The sequence below is a fragment of the Rattus norvegicus genome, chromosome 4 (genome assembly GCF_036323735.1).
Source record: "Rattus norvegicus strain BN/NHsdMcwi chromosome 4, GRCr8, whole genome shotgun sequence".
Taxonomy (NCBI): Eukaryota; Metazoa; Chordata; class Mammalia; order Rodentia; family Muridae; genus Rattus; species Rattus norvegicus.
Genome location: NC_086022.1, coordinates 85,268,568 through 85,287,480, shown reverse-complemented (window position 1 = coordinate 85,287,480; position 18,913 = coordinate 85,268,568). Strand labels below are relative to the sequence as shown.

Below are 18,913 nucleotides of genomic sequence, written 5' to 3'. Positions count from 1 at the left end.
CAAAACCTTGATTCTTTCTTGGCTCTACCTTTAAAACCATACATGAATCCTGCCACCTCTTCCTACCTCGGCTGTAGTCATCATTGACACAGCCACACCACAGGGCCTTTCTAATTTCTATCCCAGTCTCGGCTTGCTCCTCTTAATGTCTGCTGGAATGTCATCAGGTCAACTCTAATAAAGAGAAACACACTCGCCTCTATTCCACAACTGTCCCTTCCCACACTCCAACCACCAGTCCAGTTCTCTCTTCTTACCTTACTATGCTAGTCCATCCCCGACTGGACAATGCAGATGGACTCCACAAAACGTCTGTAGACTTACACAGTCTATCAAAAACTCTAAATCCTTCAAAAACAGTTCAAACAATCATTCTCCCCACCACCACAATTCACACTCAAGCATTTTGCCTAAAGTCCTATTCCGGAAGTTGTTACATAGTACCACAGTAATCTCCAGGCAGCCTTCTCAGCTTCCAGGGAACCAGGCCAGGGCAGCCTCGGTTTGTACCGACACCTCACGCACCTCTTAAAGGACTAAGAGTCAGGGTCACTTATTTCACTTGCCACATAAATGATCACACTTTTAGAAAGTAGACTAAAAGTGGGGCTCACTTAAATTAAGTTATATCTAAGCTGATCAATCTATATCAATGTGATAACCAGATTTTAGAATGACCACTTTTAATTCCCACTTTATAGTGTTTAAACCTTTCCCTCCTGAGTAGAGCCCAGGCCTAAATGCACTAAGCAGTGAAAGGCGGTAAAGGGGATGGACTGGGCCTGAGATGGAGCAGATATGGCCCCCTCTGCTAGGGCTGACACTAGCAAGCCATGATGGAAATCAGTGAAAAGCTCCTCAGAAAACTAGAAACAGAACATACCTAAACAAATCCAAGTCAGTATATCACAGGGATTTCTGCACCTCTACGTTCACAGTGACACTGTTCTAAGTTATAGGACCAGACTAGGTCTCCTTCATAAATGAGTAAACTAGGACATATGCACTGACAGTGGGGTTCTACTCAGCCATAAAGAATGCAGTTAAGGGGCTGAGGATACAATTCAGGGTTAAGAGCACTTGTTCCAGGCTGGAGAGATGGCTCAGCGGTTAAGAGCACTGACTGCTCTTCCAGAGGTCTGAGTTCAAATCCCAGCAACCACATGGTGGCTCACAACCATCTGTAATGGTTGATGGATCTGATGCCCTCTTCTGGTGCGTCTGAAGATAGCAACATCGTACTCATATAAATTCAATTTAAGAGAGAGAGAGAGAGAGAGAGAGAGAGAGAGCGCGTGCGTGAGAGAGCGCACACTTGTCCTCTTAAAGAGTGAGTTCAGTTCCAAATATCCACACCATAGCTCCAAACTTCAGGCTCACAAATTTGAATTTCAGGGGATATGGCATCTTATGAATTCCTTGTGCAGCAGGCACAAACATGTGAAGACATACGAACAATCAAAATACTCGTACATGAAATAAAATCTTTTAAAGTGACACATCATTTTCAGGAAAACGGACAGAAATGGAGTTATTGTTAAATGAAATAAGCCAGACTCAACACAAATACTTCATGTTTTTGAAATCCAGATTTTAAGAGGAAGAAACTAAAAGGAGAACTATTGGGAGGATGAAGGAGACAGGAAACAAAAGAAGTTGATGGCAGAGTGAATAGGACTAAAGTAAACAATATAAATGCATGACAACGTCACAGTCAAAGAGAAACCCGGTCTCAAAATACCAAACAAATAAACAAAACAAAAAAGGAGATGGAGAAAGAGGGAGGGAGGGAGGGAGGGAACCGTCACAACAAAATCCATTATTCTACAATGACTCCACTAAGAATTAGGAGGGGGAGAAGAGTTAGGTGCTGTGAACCTAACCACCACAAGAAAATAAAGTATGCTAATTCACCTGAGGGAATCTTCCTCAGGTGAGAGCAAGCAACAGTTCCAGGGCCCACACCAACACCCTGGCCCACTACGCTGTGCCTGGACTCCTGACCTACAGACACTGATGAACATGTACTGCATCAACTAGATGTGTTTCTAATACTGTACTAAAAAGCAACATAAAAACAAACAAACAAAAAAAAAAACCACTCTCTTACAACATAGAAGTTTTTCTCTGAACCTTTTATTCACAAAAATGTACCATAGTTTCTCCAATTTCTAAACATGTAAATGTTTAGAACCTATGTTTAGAAATGGTTCAGAACTCACAAAATTTAAACAAACTTGCATTAAAAAATGCTTAGGACTATTTATATAAGAAAGTAAATCCAAAAATGTCTTTGTTACATAAAGCAGTTCATGAACCTTTCTCTCAGTCCATTTGCCCACACCCCAGATTGTATGTATAGCCAGTGAGAGTGATAAGCAGAACGTTAGGACAACTTTGCACAAAAAAATGCACAAGATGAGTAAGAGATAGGTGGACAGACAGCAATAAGATCCTACTTACTGGTCACCAAGCAAAGTAACCAAGCAGAAGGGAGTCCAGCAGGCTTTCCTGTGTGAGCATACAACAGACAGCTCTCCCACCAGCCAAGTCTTGCAGCTCTCAAAGGGCCACCCTGTGCAACCAACCCAGTCCACTCCTCCAACCTCAAGGTTACTTCCAAACAATTTTTAAAGCAGGACAGAAGCCATACTTCAGCAAGCAACATAGGATATCACCTGTGGTCCTCAAAGATAGAGTGTACAAGTGAGAAATATTAACCATCTAGGTCCTTTGGCAGGGACAGCAGAAGTGGTTGTTACCAGCATGACTTCCCCTTCACACAAGCAAGCAATTTCTGCCACCCCCCCCCCAAGAAAAACTGTATAAGAGGAAAATCCAAGAATGAAGAGCACATTAACTACCATCTCTCAAATTCAAATATTTCGGTATCTATTGTAAGTAATGACTGAGAACAACTCCATAAAACCACATTTGTGCTGGAAATTAATTATATAAATCTTCCTAGGAACACAGGTCTTATTTAACACACTCAATTTTAAATGATGGCTCAGTTTTTTTCAATGTAACGAACAGGAGACACCTGAATTACAGGCTGCTGAACTACTCACAGGCAAGCCACACCCAGATAAGCTCATGACAATTAAGCAGCCAAAAGCAAGCAAGGAACTGCTGGTTCAGTGTCTTCAAGTAATTCATTTTACCATCTCACTACCACACAGAAACATTACTGAAGTCCACAGGACTTCTCTACAAATAATCTCCACTCATTTGGGGTATTTTAACTGTCTAATTCACTCCTCTGACAGCTACATCAGAAAAGACCATTTTAGCATTCCTATTAACAGCTTTCATGAACATCAGCAATGTAGTGGGAAAATCTAGGCATAAAATAAAGTCACGCAAATCCTCTTTAAGATATCAAGGCTTTCAAATGTCAAGGATGCTCTTAGAGACCAATCTGGGACCAGACGGTTATCAGTATCGAGAGAGAGGACCTGTGTTCCCTCTACATAAGGTATTCACCTCACCAGTCTAGGTTAAAGTAAATGAAAACAAGCCAGCCCCTGCTTCCTCTAAAAACTCCACACAGATTCTAACTATATCCTAATCTCCACGAGAACTCAATGCCTACGAGCTGAAATGTCTGGCCAAAACACACAGCAAAGAGCGCGAATGGCAACAATCATCACAAAAACCTCACTCTATTTGGCAACTCATTGCGATAGAGAAGCTTCCAATCTACTGGCTATACTCCTAAGAGTAGAGCGTTTGAAGAGGGGCGGTTTAGGTCCTCTCTTTCAACACATAGCAGTAAGCATCCACACAGACCTGTACTCTGGGGTGTTCTGTAGCATACTTTCTGGTTAAGAAACAACACACACATTGATGCTTTATACAGTTACAATAAGTGTGTTCCCTTAACTTAGAAATATCCTTTCTCTCAATTTTTCAGTTGGAGTCCATTAGGTATGCCCTAACGATTCATAACTCAATAAACACTGCATACTCTAAACCTTTAACTGTAACAATAAATGTACTGGTATAAAACATAATAAAATGAAGTTAATGTAAAGAATCAAGTCTAATGACTGAAGACAGCAGCACATCTAACTCCCTCCATCTTGGAATGATTAGAAACATGCTCCGATGAGTTTTTCTCATGACCCCACCCACTGACATACACATACAAGCCTCATTAAGAAAAGCCACTAAGGATAGCTTTCACTGTTTGCATCAACAAGTATTTCAGGTCACCACTATTTTGACCCCTTCTCAAGCAAGGTCATGTCTGATCCCCTTCAGGCCTTTGTCAACCGAACTTTCTCACACAAACGAGTGATTATTTTTCTTAAATGATATAAGTCTATAATAGTTCCTAATAACTGGAGGAAAAAGGTGAAACCATTCCACACAACTGACGACTTTAAAACTCAACCTCAGCAGAGAATTGGAGGAGCAAAGCTCCCCCACCCGCAGTGTCACTATCTTGCTACCAAACCTATCTTCCTAACACAAGACTCCTAAAGAACTACCTGCTAGGTAAGCAAATCTAAGAATTGGCTTAAACAAACAAACAAAAAAAAAAAAAAAAAAAAAGAACAAACGAACGAACTTGCATTCCAAGGCTTGGCAAATAGATCAGGAAGGCCAGTTAGCTGCCCTGCTCCAAACAGTTACTTTAACAAAATAAAAACCTACATACTGATGACTCTTATCAAAGAGAATTGTCAGTCCTGAGAAAAACTGAATAAAAGTAGTATTCAGTACATAAAATATTAACTTCAAAATACTCTTCGTAGTCCCTTTTCTGGTTCATATGTACTCTACAATTCTTAGGAAACTACAGATCCTCAAATCACAGTAAGGACATATTCTTTTTCTCAAAAACAGTATTTTTTTTTAAAAAAGATGCTTCACCCTTCAAAACATTGCTGTAATTATTGACACTGCAACACTTACCATAAAGTAAGTTATTTGAGTGCCGGACTAGGTGTTAGGCTTAGTGGTAAAGAGCTTGCCGTACAAGCTCAGTAACTTAAGAGTCCCAGAACCTCACAAATAAAACAAACAAAGCCACCTCAAAAATAATGTGGCTAAAAGCTAAGTACTTTCGTACCAATCGTGCAAAATATCACTATCTAAGATGGTAGAAACTAAACATCACATTCTCACGAACTAACACTAGATTCTGATTGCTTTAGTACACAAATCAGTAAAGACTCTGCTTAATCAATTTCTTAGAGTTTTCAAACACATGAAATAAAACGGTCTTAAAAATCGAAGGGATGGGGGCTGGGGATTTAGCTCAGTGGTAGAGCGCTTACCTAGGAAGCGCAAGGCGCTGGGTTCGGTCCCCAGCTCCGAAAAAAAAAAAAAGAACCAAAAAAAAAAAAAAAAAAAAAAACGAAGGGATGATGTTTACATCATTCTGTGCTTTAAGTATGAATGTATAATACCAGACACATAACAAAAGGAGGTGGCAATGTGCGGCGGAGTTCACATTTTCACGATCAACTGCACCCTTTCTCCAGTTTCAAACATAAAAGCACATCACTGACCTCTAAATTGTCCCTTAATTCTAGTCAACACCACTCTTCGCAGGACCTAGTCCAATTACTGCCTCTGTAGGTAGAGCTGTGATCACTATAAAGATTATCTCTTTAAATAACTGTTCTTGAACTTTTCCACAATCTGCTTCAAAGCAGCAGTGACATTAGCCACAACTGTAAAAGTAGCAGTTTCCTGGGGATGAAGCAACACTTTGCATTAACACATACACCCAGAAAACAAGTATCCAGTTAAGTAGGTAGGGCTATTTACAGAGACGCAAGGATCGCAGTTTTGTTAGGAGTCGATCCAACGGAGAGATAACTTCCTTTTTTCACTCAAACATCCAAGTGAGTCCCTTCTGGCTTTGGGCCTTTAAAATTGCTCGCCCTTCAGCTCCAGGGCAGAACTGCACTCAGCCACTGATCTCCCCTGACTTCCTGGTACTAAAAGCTACAACCACGAGGTTGTTTCGTCAGTTTGTTTTAAAACAATACTTGCTCCATTCACCGCGTTGCAAGGGGCGGGGGGGTACGGGGTGCGCTTCCCCAGCTGGGGAGCGGCTGCCAGGGCAGGGGGCCGTACCTCCAAACAAGTGCGGGGAGAGGTGGGCCGGGAGCGAGCCGATCACCAGACGCGGCCCGCCAGGGCCCCCGCCCGCTGGCCGGTCCCGGTCCCTAGAGCCGACACCGTCCTCTGGGCTGCTGTGCACCGAGTCCTGTGAGCCGTACGGGCCACCGCTGCCGCCGCCACTGCTGGGAATGCTGAAGGCCGACTGTGCCGCGCGGCCGCTCGCCGCGCTGCCCACCGCCCCACCGAGCGAGCGGCTACGGGGCGCTGCCGGGGCCGAGGCCGCCGCTGCTGCCGCTGCCGCCGCCGCAGCAGCAGCAGCCGCCGCCGTGCTGGCCGAGGCGCTGGGCTGCTGCGCGCCGGGGACAGGGGCCGCGAACCGAGCCGCCCGAGCGCCGTCCGCCCCGCCGCCGCCGCTGGTCCCGGAGGGCAGGTCCGAGCCCGAGTAGGCGCGGGTGCGGCCGTTGGCGGCGGGGCCGCTCTGCTTGGCGCCCATGTCCGCGCCGCCCCGGGCCGCGAGCGAGCGAACGAGCGAGCGAGGCAGGACACAGCTCGCGGCTGGTGCTCAGGTAGCCGTACGGACGCGGTCGCTGCCGGGCCGCCGCGACGGGCCGCTACCGCTTGCTACCGCGCTCCGCGGCCTCCGCACCGCCTCCTCCCGGGCGGCCGCTGCCACCGCCGCCATCCTCCGGCTCCCCGGCGGCTCGGAAAGTGGGAGGCGCCCGGCCGGATTGGGGGCCGCCTCCCTGCGCGCCAGCCGCTCGCAACGGGAAAGAGGAACGGGCGGCGCGTGCCCCGGCAACCGTCGCCTCGCGGTCGGCACTGGAGGAGCGGTGGCCGAGTAGAGGCAAAGCGCAGAGATTGGGTCCCGCTGTCCTGACTCTGCCCTACAACCAGGCCTGCCCGCCCAGGCCCCGCCCAGTATGTGGTGATGGACAGACAGGTGGCTCCGCCCCCTAGGCGAGACTCCGGCCACCAATCAGAAGGCGGCCCCTCCTCCCGCACGTGGCCTGTGGACGCTAGAGAAAAGCAAGTGCACCTTTTCCTGGCTGGAGCGTTCGTGGCTGTTCCCTGTGACTGGAGCTTTTGGGTGGGTAGATATGACCTTCGTTGGTATTGTTTACACTGGTTAGGCAAGCAAACAAACAAACAAAAAAACCCCACAATCTCAGCAATGAAGACGATTTAAAGCAAACAAAAAACAATACCAGAGCACAGGAAAGCTGAAGCCAACTTAGAATTATCCTGGGGGAAAAGAAGAGCACAAAATTGGAAGAATGAATGATAATCCCGCTTGACCTTCAAGGGTAGAGCAAAAACTCAGGTGCAGAGACTTCTGCCTGAGACCCAGCCTTCAGGCCCAACACCAAACCAAATTATGCAGACCTAAATTACTTTACCTTTTTGGACTTTAGCGTCATTGCCCAGAATGTTTGGATTAAATCTGCAGAGCAATAGCTGCTTTAAAATCTTGTGGTTTTTCTAAATGGAATTCTAACCACCTTCGTGTATATGGTGCTTGGACTAGCAGGCTCTGACCCTCCCATTTGGAGGGTGCTGGTAGCATTGTCTATGTGCAAGTGTGTTTGTACAAACTGCAGAAATGCATTGTCACAGTTTTTCCCTTTTGTATTTGCGGTGAGTCATTTATGTAGTGATTTTAGACATTCTTTCAAAAGATAAGGGAATGGAGGGTGTGTGTGTGTGTGTGTGTGTGTGTGTGTGTGTGTGTGTGTGTGTGTAAGTGTGTAAATGTTTTGCCTGCATGTAAGTTCCCCACGTGTGCCTGGGGAGATCGAAGATCAAAAGAAGGTATTAAATCCCTTGGAACTGTAGTTATGATTAAATGTCACCTGGGTGTGCTAGGAATCAAACCCAGTTCCTTTGCAAGAGCAGCAGGTGTTCTTAACTGCCGAGCCATCCGCTTCAGCCACAAGTTAGGTTTTTTAATTAGGAGAAATGAGGCCTTATGAACAGGCTTCCTGTAGTAGTTCTCAGCTTCTGGAGAGACTGAATCACAAGGACCACTTGAACCTTAATTCAAAATCAGCTAAGAAACACCAAAAATAAATAAATAAATAAATAAATAAATAAATAAATAAATAAATAAATAAATAAAAAAGCAGCCCCAATAAGGAGAAAAGGGAGAGAGGAAGAAGAGAAGAAAAAGAGGAAGCAGGAAGAAGAGTAGGAGGAGGAGAAGGAGGAGGAGGAGAAAAAGAAGAAATGTAGTTTTACATATATATGTTTTTATATATACATAGCACATGATATATAACTACTCTGAGCTTTTATATAAAATATCTTGTATTACATCATGTGGTTAATGTCTTTTCCCTGCACATGTTACCAGTCACCCCATTCCCAGAGCTGAAGACAGTGCTATGTGACAATGGCCTCATAGTCATGGTACTCATTAGACATCCAACAGTCTATGGCAGTATAGCAGCTTTTCAGTGAATGTGTACATTCATGTTTTCCTGTCACATCAAAATTACTTTTTTTAAAAAAAATGTTTTTTACATATTTATTTGTGTTACCTATGTATGTGACTACATCATGCTGTGGCCTTCGTGTGGTGTCAGAGGACAACTCGCAGGAGTTCTTTCCTTCTACCATGTGGGTTCTGGGTGATTAGTGCCTTTACTTGCTTGAGCCACCTGTCTGGCCCTAAAAGGATCCTTGACAGCCACTCATCACTTGCATTACTACTCTTTGACAGCAGTAGTATAGAGGGGACTCTTCTCTGTTCTTTCCTTGGTCTGCTTCTCTGAACCTTCTCCCCTCTCTCCAGATAGTGACCCTCCTGAAGACTGTGTTTCATTGCCAGGTGGCTGGGACTTCACTTACAATCTGTAGCTTCCTCACACCCCACCAGTTCTTCACACGTAAGAAACTTGTTCTTAATGTTCCTTAAGAAAGTGTTCTTCCTCTGGTACCTCCATTGGGTCTTTAATGGGAAGCCAATCAGGAGAAGATTGTAAGTACACACCAGAGTAGTATGGTCAAACTGGGGTTAGACCTTGATTCTATTCAATGCTGGCTTTGGGTTTGGGGACAAGCCAAGCCCTTTGCCTTAGCTAAACCTGTTTCTTATAAAACGTATAAAACGTATGTGACCATAAAGCCAGTCTCAGAGAAGCTGAGAGTCTCAGAGGATCCACTGTCTATTTGAAAATACTTGGAAATCTGTTGTCCTACCTGTCATGGGATAATAATATGCATATTTTCTGTAGCATGCTGTGATACTATACAGTTTCAAGTGTGCTAAAATTTAGTGGACTTGACTTCACTATTTTGTACAAAGGAAGTACATTGTTCAGCCTTCAGGTATTATTTGTGACTGCTTAGTAATCATTACTAGTACGTACATCACCATATGGCTTGACTGGAAAAACATATATAGAAAAGCCAGAGGTTTTTAAAAATAATTTTTTAAAAAAATAACTTTATTTTATAAGGTAGCTAACACTTTGAACAGTCTTTGGTGCTATAAACAGGCTTCAGTGTGTCGCAAAAATGCTTCACGTTAACCAGCTGGTTAGCAAAGCCCTATATTATGTTTAACATAGATTTTGGAATGACTTTCATTTCTCAAAACAACTAAGGCAGAATGTCAGCACCTGCTAATAAAAATAACCTGATTTTTGCTTATCAAACTAGTTTAAAGTTATTAGTAAGAGATTAAATGTATTATATTTCACTCTCGTTTCACTTTGGCTTGTAAACAATATTTTAATTAAAAAAACAAAAAAACAAAAAAACAGCATCCTGGGCTGAGGAGACAGCTTGGTCTATAAAGTGTTTGCCACACAAAAATGCCAACCAGCATTCAGACTCCAGGACCATGAGAAAATACAGGCATGGAAGTATGGCTTATAATCCTCTCTCCAGGGAGATGGACATAGGAGGATTCCTGGAGCTCACTGAGCCATCCTACCCTAATCAGTAAGCTAAGCTCCAGGACTCAGTGAAGAGACTCTGACTCAAAGAAAAGAAGAGGAAAAAAAAAAAAGAGTTGGTGGGCACATGGGAGGCAGAGGCAGGCAGATCTCTGAGTTCTAGGCCAGCCAAGCAGCTGGTACTTCAGAGTGAGTTCCAGGACAGACAGGGCTACACATAGAGACCCTGTCTCAGAAAAAAAAAAAAAAAAGAAGATAACTGTAATAATAACAATAATAATAGTGGTAATAATAATAATGTGGAGGGTTTCTAGTGAATAACAATCAAAATTGCTCTCTGGTCTCTGCGTGCATGCGTAGACACCCGAAAATATCCATGAACACACATACACTCACTCCCCAGACACGCACAAACGCCTTAACACCAAACAAACATAACCTATGACACTTTGCTCTCATTCCTACATTCCACAGTGTTATAAAAGACTTTACTGGGGCCATACTGTTGCAAACATATAAAACATGGTGGAGAGAGTATCATGGGCCCAGTACCAAGGGGATTTCCCAGCCTATAGAAGTGAAAAGGAACTTAGAGGAAAAAATAGCTCTCTGCTACATAATGCTTGTGTTCTCCTCCAGCCCATAGGCTCCAACCGCCCAGTCTCCTACTTTCACGGATCCCTATGGTAATACATGAATGATTAAAACGTAGTATAAAACATTTCCCAGTACCACCTCCTCCCTCAAGGGTAGCCCAAAGCCTCAAGAGCCAAGCTCTGTATTTTAGGTCTAGATTGTGTAAACCTCCCAAGCACAGGGGCTCTAGTCTCCAATCACTCTAACTCCCCACAGTGCGCGCTTCCCCAGAGCTCTGAGGCAGTCTTAGGGCAGGAGGTTTTCAGGGCCTGTTGTGGCTCATAATGGCAGGGAGTAGTAATTAATGCATGCCTTGGGTTAGCACTGGTTTAGCTAACTGTTATTACCATGCCAAGTTTGTTACCCTCTATCTTTTTCTGTCAAAGTAGTCTATGCTTCAAGTGGCCAACTCCCTTGCAGTGGTTCCTGAATGATCTTTGCCCCACATTAGGGCAGGTGGGCAAAAGAGTAAGGTCAGCAATGCAGGACTACCTCTTGCCAAGAATGAGAAAGCAAACTGGGTGGTAAGAGCTACCGGTCAGGTTACCACACCCTCTGTTTCCCAGGGGCTAGATGGTCTTTGGCTGAACTCTAGAGATCCAGATCTGAACCAACGGGTTTTGGAACATAGCCTGGGGCAGGGTCATCCCTGATACACAGAAACATTAAGAGACATCTGGACCCCTGTGGAAGATATCTTCATTCATAAACAAACATTAGCGTCCCGTGTGTAATGTCTTAGTTTGCACTAGATGCACAAAGTCAATCAAGGACCCACAAAACTGTACGGCCTGTAGCCACCGTGCCTGGATGGCTCAAGTACAGCGTAACTGCACCCTGGAACCACAGGATGGAAGTTGAGTGAAGAACAAAGATGCAATTCCACAAGTGCCCCCCAAATCTTGAGACAGTGGCCTTAGGCATCTGCAGGTCTCCTAAACCGTAGGAGCCTGAAGGAGAGCTTTGAGCATCTGAGTAACTACGAGCATTTCACTAGCTGGACTGAAGAGGAGGAGACGAGGAAGTCTGAGAACCAGCTGGAAGAGTGGGCTGGGACAGAGTCCAGCTGCCTTGGCCTGCTGGGCGAAGATCCAAAACACGAAGGAGAACTGCTCTCCTCGGCAGCCCTAGCAATGTCGGTCGTATTTGGATTTTTGAAAGGATAGCTTATCTCCAGCAGCATTTTGGAGAATGGATTAACGGGAGAGAGGAACACCCCTTAGGATCAGATGTAGGCATGGGGACAAGAGGAGTAGAGAGCCCTGAAGGCTAATGACAGGCCCTCTGAAAGAAGGGAGTAGCAAAGATGGTACACGAACTCTCTGGACAGCGCTTTCGGTACCGGGTGTAAATATGAAGGGACAGGCTGCTTGGGAAGAGGAACTAAACTCAGCTCTGTGCAGCCAAAAGGAAATCAACCTTTCGTTTGCCGCAAGGCAAAGGATCAAACTGGGTGTTTGGTTTTGTTTGTCGTGTTGAGGGCTGAAACCAGGGCGTCCTAAACCAGCACTCTCCTACTGTGTCACATCCAGCCCTTTGGTTGTCTTTGAGCCTGTCTCCCCCAGCGCTGGGGTTAATCCTTCTCAGTGCTGCCCATGCTAGTACTCACCCAGTCATCCTGAAAGTAGGGGTCACCAGGGGCAGCATGGTTAGTGCAGTAACCCAGGGTTAGTGGCAAGATGGCCTTGGCAGGTGGCTCAGTTCTTCATAAGCAAAAGAGGCAAACAGGAGAGACAGGCTAAAGTGACGCTAAGAAAGGCTAGCTAGAGCCAAGCTTGGTAGCCCAGATCTGTAACCTGAGCTGCCACAGAGGCTGAAGCAAGAAGATTACAAATTCAGGGCCTGTCTGGGCCAGTCGTGAACTGGTGCTTCAAAATAAAAACATTAAAAAAAAAAAATTGGGTGGGGGGTAATTGAGAATGTACCCTAGAGGTTCTACTCCCTCCTCAGGGGTGAGGGGAGACTGGGTTGATCAGTGTTGGTTTTGGAGGCAGAGGAGTAGGGGTGAGGGGCAAGCCAAAAAAGCCTGGAGAGGATCTTCAGGAGGCTCTAGCAGGAAATAGCTCTTTGCCTGAACCTTGATTTGAGCTCAGTGACCTTCAGAAGCTATGAATTTGTGCTGGTCTAAGCTACTCAGTCCCAGATAACTCCTGTGTCAGTGATAACAGCACAGTGACTTTTCCTCAAGGCTGCAGAAATCTCCTGATTACTATCTCAAAAAAAAAAAAAAAAAAAAAAAAAAAAAAAAAAAGACAGCCAAAAACCCAAAACTATTAAACAAGGCCACTGTACCTCATGTAATCATAAACACTTTACCACAGCTTCCTGCCCCCTCTTTGAGAACAATGTTGGCAGGGGAGGACACTGTGGCTTCCTGAGGCTGGGCCTGCAGGTTTCTGACTGACAGCGCTACTTTTAAGACCCCCGAGCGGAACTTTCCATTGCTTGCCTTGGGCGTCCTTGCAGGCAGCCTTCCTGATGAACACGAACACGGAGCTTAGCAAGTTGTATTTAAAAGAGCAGCCTTTAACTTAGAGCTGTTTGAGGTTTTTGAAGATGCTGGAAGACGGAAATATTAAAATAGACAAAATACTTGCTGAAATGCCGGTTCTGAAGACAGCCCCGTGTTAAAGAAAGGCCCTAAGCTGCTGTCTGCTACATTGGAAGGTGAAAACGAGGCGGCTGGAAAAGTCCACACTGACATCTAGTGCTACAGAGTAGCACTGCCAAGGGCTTGAGGAGAAACTGTCCGCATCCTCCCTGGTATCCTCCGACTCCCTTCCTGGCGCCTCCTATGGGACCAGGGATGCTGTGGATGTTGACTGGCCGACGGACCCCCTGCTTCGGCTGAGGCACGGCACACTTTCCGGTCTTAGTGTCCGTCCATGCCAGGGTTGGCCCTGTGAAAGCTTTAGCTCCTCATTACTTTAAATTTAAAACTTAAGAATTTGAGAATCTTATACATGAATGTGTTTTTTGATCAAATCCATCCCCAACTCTCTCCTCTCCAACTCTTTCCATACCTGACACTTCCCTCCCAAGTTCTTGTGTGTGTGTGTGTGTGTGTGTGTGTGTGTGTGAGAGAGAGAGAGAGAGAGAGAGAGAGAGAGAGAGAGAGAGAGAGAGAGAGAGAGTTTAACCCACCGAACACACTTAGTGCTGTCAGTATTGCATGGGGGTAGGCCCACCCACTGGAACCTATGTAGAAATCATTTCTCCTGAATATTTTAAAGCTAAAGATTTTACTTCTAAATAAACTTTTGTGAGTGTGTGCTTTGGGGGGCTAGGCCTCTAATGGCAATGAGACTTTTAAGAACATGTATGATTTCTATACATTCTAAAACAGTTGTTTGGGCTGTGCTGTTCTGAGCTGAAATAAATACAAAGACAGATCCTATCTAGCCTGTACTAGTGCTTCCTTGCCCGAGACCTTTGCTGGGTTTGACTTTAAGAAGTCTGAAGGCCAGAGCTGACAAAGAGTGTACCTTTGCTTTTCCTCTAGCCAACAGTCAGAAGGCAGCAAAGACTTCTGTTTCTTGCCTTACTGGCACTAGGTCAGAAGGCAAAGGGGATTCTTGTTCTGGTCTATTTTGGTTTGGATGTTGGGGGTCAAACCAGGCATTTTGTCCATGCCAAGCAGGTGCTGTGCCACTGAGCTGTACCACCAGTTCCCAAGCTGCATTTTAAAGACTGTTACAGTGACCCAAGAATTAAAAAAACAAAACAAAACAAAAAGATCCAGTATTACATGTCAGGTAAATATACTTAATGCCCCTGAACTACACACTTAAAATGCTTAGAGTGAAAAATATTATGTATTTTCATCAAAGATTTTGAAACAGGATATGGCTCTCCAATGGTGGTAACAGAATTAGGAGACTCCCCAGGATTGATGGGATGCTCACATCCTCATAGCACCCTCAGAAGCAGAACGGGCTGACCAAGTGCAAGTGAACAGACCCTCAGTTCTTTAGAAGGCTCATGTTAAAGCTTCCTACGGCTGCCCCTCAAAACAGACAGTCCTCCAGATCATGAAATAATTCAATCAGATTTTACAAGGAAGTGTCATTTTCCTCCATGCATTTAGAACATTTTATAGCACATAAGCATCAGAAGCCTTGAGTAAATCAAACAGAAGGGAAAATAAAATGTGACACTTAAAAAAAATGCAGACTTACAGGGTAAACCAAAACCGAAAGGATGCCATAAAGCAGTGAAGCACTTCTGTGCATATGCGTGTGAGTGTGCGTGTGTTTGCATAAGTGTGGGAACACTTATGTTGGTACATGTGAGTGTGTGTATATGTGGAGGCCCCAAATAATGTCAGGATCATTTTTGATCATTCTCCCACCTTATTCATTGAGGTGGGGGAAGTCACTAACGTAGCTAGTCTCACTTGGCACCTTCCTGTTGTAAAAATATAAAAAATATAAAAGTATGATTGTCTTTTATCCCCATTAGGTCCTGCACCGCAGTGCCCCAAGATAACTACTAGATATTTTAAGTCTCAGTCAACAAAGCGTCTCACCTGCTCTGCTCCATCCCATATCACACTGCCGAAGGCCTCTCTCCGAGCCTGGCAGCAATCTCTCTACCTATCTAGTTCCCAAGGCAGGTTTCCATGCCAGAAACACATATCCCAACTCTGTAGCAGCCCAGACCAGCCACCACACTTTCTTACACTTAAATCGCTACATGAAAGAACATACAACACAATAAATAACCTTTGGTCCAGTTGATAAAATATAATTGCCCACCTAATCATACGAAACCCAGTACCATACATCCTTTAAGAACATTAATAACAACCTGGAAATATACACAGAGCGGAATCACCCACCATATTGTCCTGCCACCGATTCTCTCCCTCTCCCTCCTGTCTCTCCTCCTTTCCATTCCAGTCTCCTCCTCTTTCCTTCAAACTTTTCTCCTGTCCATCCTTCCTTCTCATCCAATGACAGGCCTCCTATCTTGTACCTGCCTCACCTGTGACATCATCCCACACCTCCCTATGGTGTTCTTAGGAGGCCCTGTCTCAGCCTTCAAGACAGGAATTAAAGATAGGCTCCTAGCATTTCCATGGTACTCAGACCCTCACACTTGCTGGGTATGGCAGCTCCTCAGCCAGCCTGAATCAGGTTTGACCATGAGGAATACAGGAGGAGAGAGGTACAAACATTTCCAGAAATTGCTTACTTCTGTAAAGCAAGCAAAAGGGACAAGCCTGAAAACCTTTTAGGATGCAACATCAGACTTGATCTGTGCAAATGGCAGCTGGGAAGGTTTCAAAATGATGATTTCGATTTCTTATGGTTGGCAATAAACTGACGGTGATGCACTGAGATTCCAAGGAGGCTTTAGATAACATCTGGAATCTTTTTGGTAAAAGGTAGTCAGTCTTTCAACAAATCTGGCTTCCCAAATATATTGTAACAAATGGAGCCTCCTGTTTCTTCAAGCCCAAGACCCCCAAATAACGACTGGTAGGACCAGTAGTGGCTATGAGGATGACAGCTACAATTAGGATTCCACTTTAGACCGTATTAAATGCCAGTGTATTTCCTTCCGATAATAGCTCCTGCATTTCAGTGGCAAGAGTGTTTTTGGAGTTCACAGAGAAACTTAGATAGAGACCTTGCAAAATAAAATATAAACTGGATGTGGTAGAATGCTCCTGGGATCCCAGCTACCAGCAGGGCTAAGAGAAAAGGAGGGCTTGATCACAGGAAATCAAGATCAGCACTGACAACAGGCACACACACACACACACACACACACACACACACACACACACAGACACACATACACAGACACACACACAAACACACACACACACAGACACACAGACATGCACAGACACAGACACATACAGACACAGACACACACAGACACAGACACACACACACAGACACAGACATACACAGACACAGACACACACAGACACAGACACACACATACATACACACACACACACACCCTATCTCAAAACTAACTAAATAAAAGCACAAGGGCCTACCATGCATACAATGCATGTAACTTGACACATAAATGCTTTTGAGGATTAAAGGATTTGGGGAAGCCAGGTCAATGCCTTCAGTGACTACCTGCAGAAGAGAAAATGGAAGCGAGTGTTCTCTGCCCTCAGTGACCAACTCTAGAGTGGTAGTGATTAGCGGACAAGGGCACTAGCTTGATAAACCAGATAATGGGAGCCATCTTGCTTTTCATATTCACTGTAATCTGGCTAATGGCTTGTGCATAATTTTCCAAACCACTTAATGAGTTTTTTTTAATGACCTAAAACAATTATCCTTCATGTTGAGCGAAGCAGAAAACATTCAGATTTCCTCATTTGAGGGTGAATAGCCTCGGGAAGAAGTTTATATCTATCTGAGCAGTAATTCCAGGGCCTGATTTGCACACCAGCACATCTGTAGTGAAGTGTTCATGGGGAAATGAGGACAGTATGGTAGCTGTGATATATAAAGTGTGAGATGTAGTCAATGTTTGAAATTATCTATCATCCAAGATGACGACATCTTTTCTGTTTTCATGATCCCGCCACCACCACCACCACCACCTCTTCCTCCTCCTCCTTTTTCAAATATCTCCTTACATGGATGGGACGAGGAAAAATTGACAGTCTGATATTGATTTCTAAAATGTCTTTAATTTATACTGATTTATGAAATCCAGACACTCCCTGCCTTTGCTCATTTGCTGTGTTACACTGCTGCTGCCCATCAGCCAGTGCCCCACGCAACTTGTCAACTGCAACTGTGGGTCCCAAAAGGAGAGCTGCTTGGCAGAACAGCTTGGAGATACATGTATCAGGCCAAGACCCTATGCAGTTCTAACAGGCACTTTCCTCGCCAAGGGTGCCATTATCCATGCCCAAGCCAAGCTTCGCTGAGAATTCCTACTCGGAATTAGCCAAACATTTGGGGTACCTTGGTGGAGCTAGAAAGGACCTAGATTCCTCTCTTACTGATTCACCATCTTCCTAAACAAAGGGATTTCTGTAGAAGGCAAGTCCTAAGATATCCAATGATCAATGGAGTCTGTGTTTTGAAACAGGGTCTTGCTATGAAACCTAAGCTGGCCTCATTCTTGTGGCAATTCGCCTGCCTCAGCTTGACAACTCTTGTGGTTATACACATAAACCACCAGTCCTGGCATAAGGATTCACTCTCTCAAGTGCCCCTCCCTTAAGCTAGAACTTAAATGTCTCCTTGCTTTTCTAGGCAAAGCCATCTCATTATTCTGGGTCACTGTTTCCTTAAGGAAAAAATGATATCCAAGGACAGAGGTCAAATTCTTTCAAACTCAAGGTTCTATCCCATTAATAAGTCAGGAAAACCATCAAGTCACGCATGATCAGTATACACACTATATAAGTCTCTCTCTATGTATATGTATACATATACCTATGCATATGAGTATATTAATAAAAAGAATAGTTTTGAAATACTAGACAGTTTTAAAGTGCTTTCCATTTGTTGAGGATATTGTTTTATAAACGTTATGTATTCTGAGACCTAGCATATTTCTCCTAGTGTACATTAGAGCCTGCAAGCATTCGAAAACCCTCAGATTCATGACAGCTGTGGGTGGGAGGGTTTGCTGGGATTGAGCACAGGGTTTTGACCATGTTCGGCAAACATTTCACCACTGAGCTACCCCAGCCCTCCATACTCAAGAGGTGAACTCTATAATGCTGTACGGCTCGAAGCTCTTTGAGTTTTTACTATGGGTCTCACTTTGTAGCCCAAGCCAGTCTCTAGTTTATGATCCTCTTGTCTCAACCTCCTGCATGCAGTGACTACAGGTTTGCACAACCATGACTCTTATCAAACTTAATGAACATAGAACTCTTCCTTCGCACTAACAGCTCAGCATCACCCTGGACAGGTTGAAGAGCGCCTCTTCATCCTTTAACCTGCCACCCAGACAGTATCCTCCAAACAACCTGCCTTGCCTCCTCAAGCAGAGTGGGTGTCAGGCTGCCTCTGGGATTCCCAGGGTGAAGTCAGTACTTATGATATGGTGATGTTTGCTGTCACCCAGGCTTTCCCAGCATGCCACTGACACATCCGAGAGGAACAAGGGAAGGTAGGGAGCAAGCAACAGCTGTATTTAGCCATCTGTCAGATCCCAGAATCTTCTGTTTCCTTCAGTCCACATAGGCCCTGGGCTGTGAAGATGGATGACTGAGCAGAGAACATGTACATCACTCTTGATTCAGCACTCCATTTCAACAGCACGGCTTGTTTTTATTACTCACAAGGGCAGGT

The 18,913-nt window shown here is 44.6% G+C and overlaps 1 protein-coding gene across 3 annotated transcripts in view; it reads right to left on the bottom strand.

The window, feature by feature from the left end:
- Znrf2 (zinc and ring finger 2) overlaps positions 1 to 12,855 on the bottom strand; it is an 83,458-nt gene extending 70,603 nt beyond the window's left edge. For 2 of the 3 annotated variants that reach the window (XR_010065675.1, XM_039107798.2), the window contains exon 1: positions 6,097 to 12,855. Coding sequence is in view for 2 of the 3 variants with exons in the window: in XM_039107798.2 (XP_038963726.1) it covers positions 6,097 to 6,577 (481 nt within the window). In the remaining variant the exon portion in view is untranslated. The remainder of the gene's footprint in view (positions 1 to 6,096) is intronic. The other variant, NM_001108628.2, reaches the window with a different exon arrangement.
- Positions 12,856 to 18,913: the final 6,058 nt, after the last annotated feature.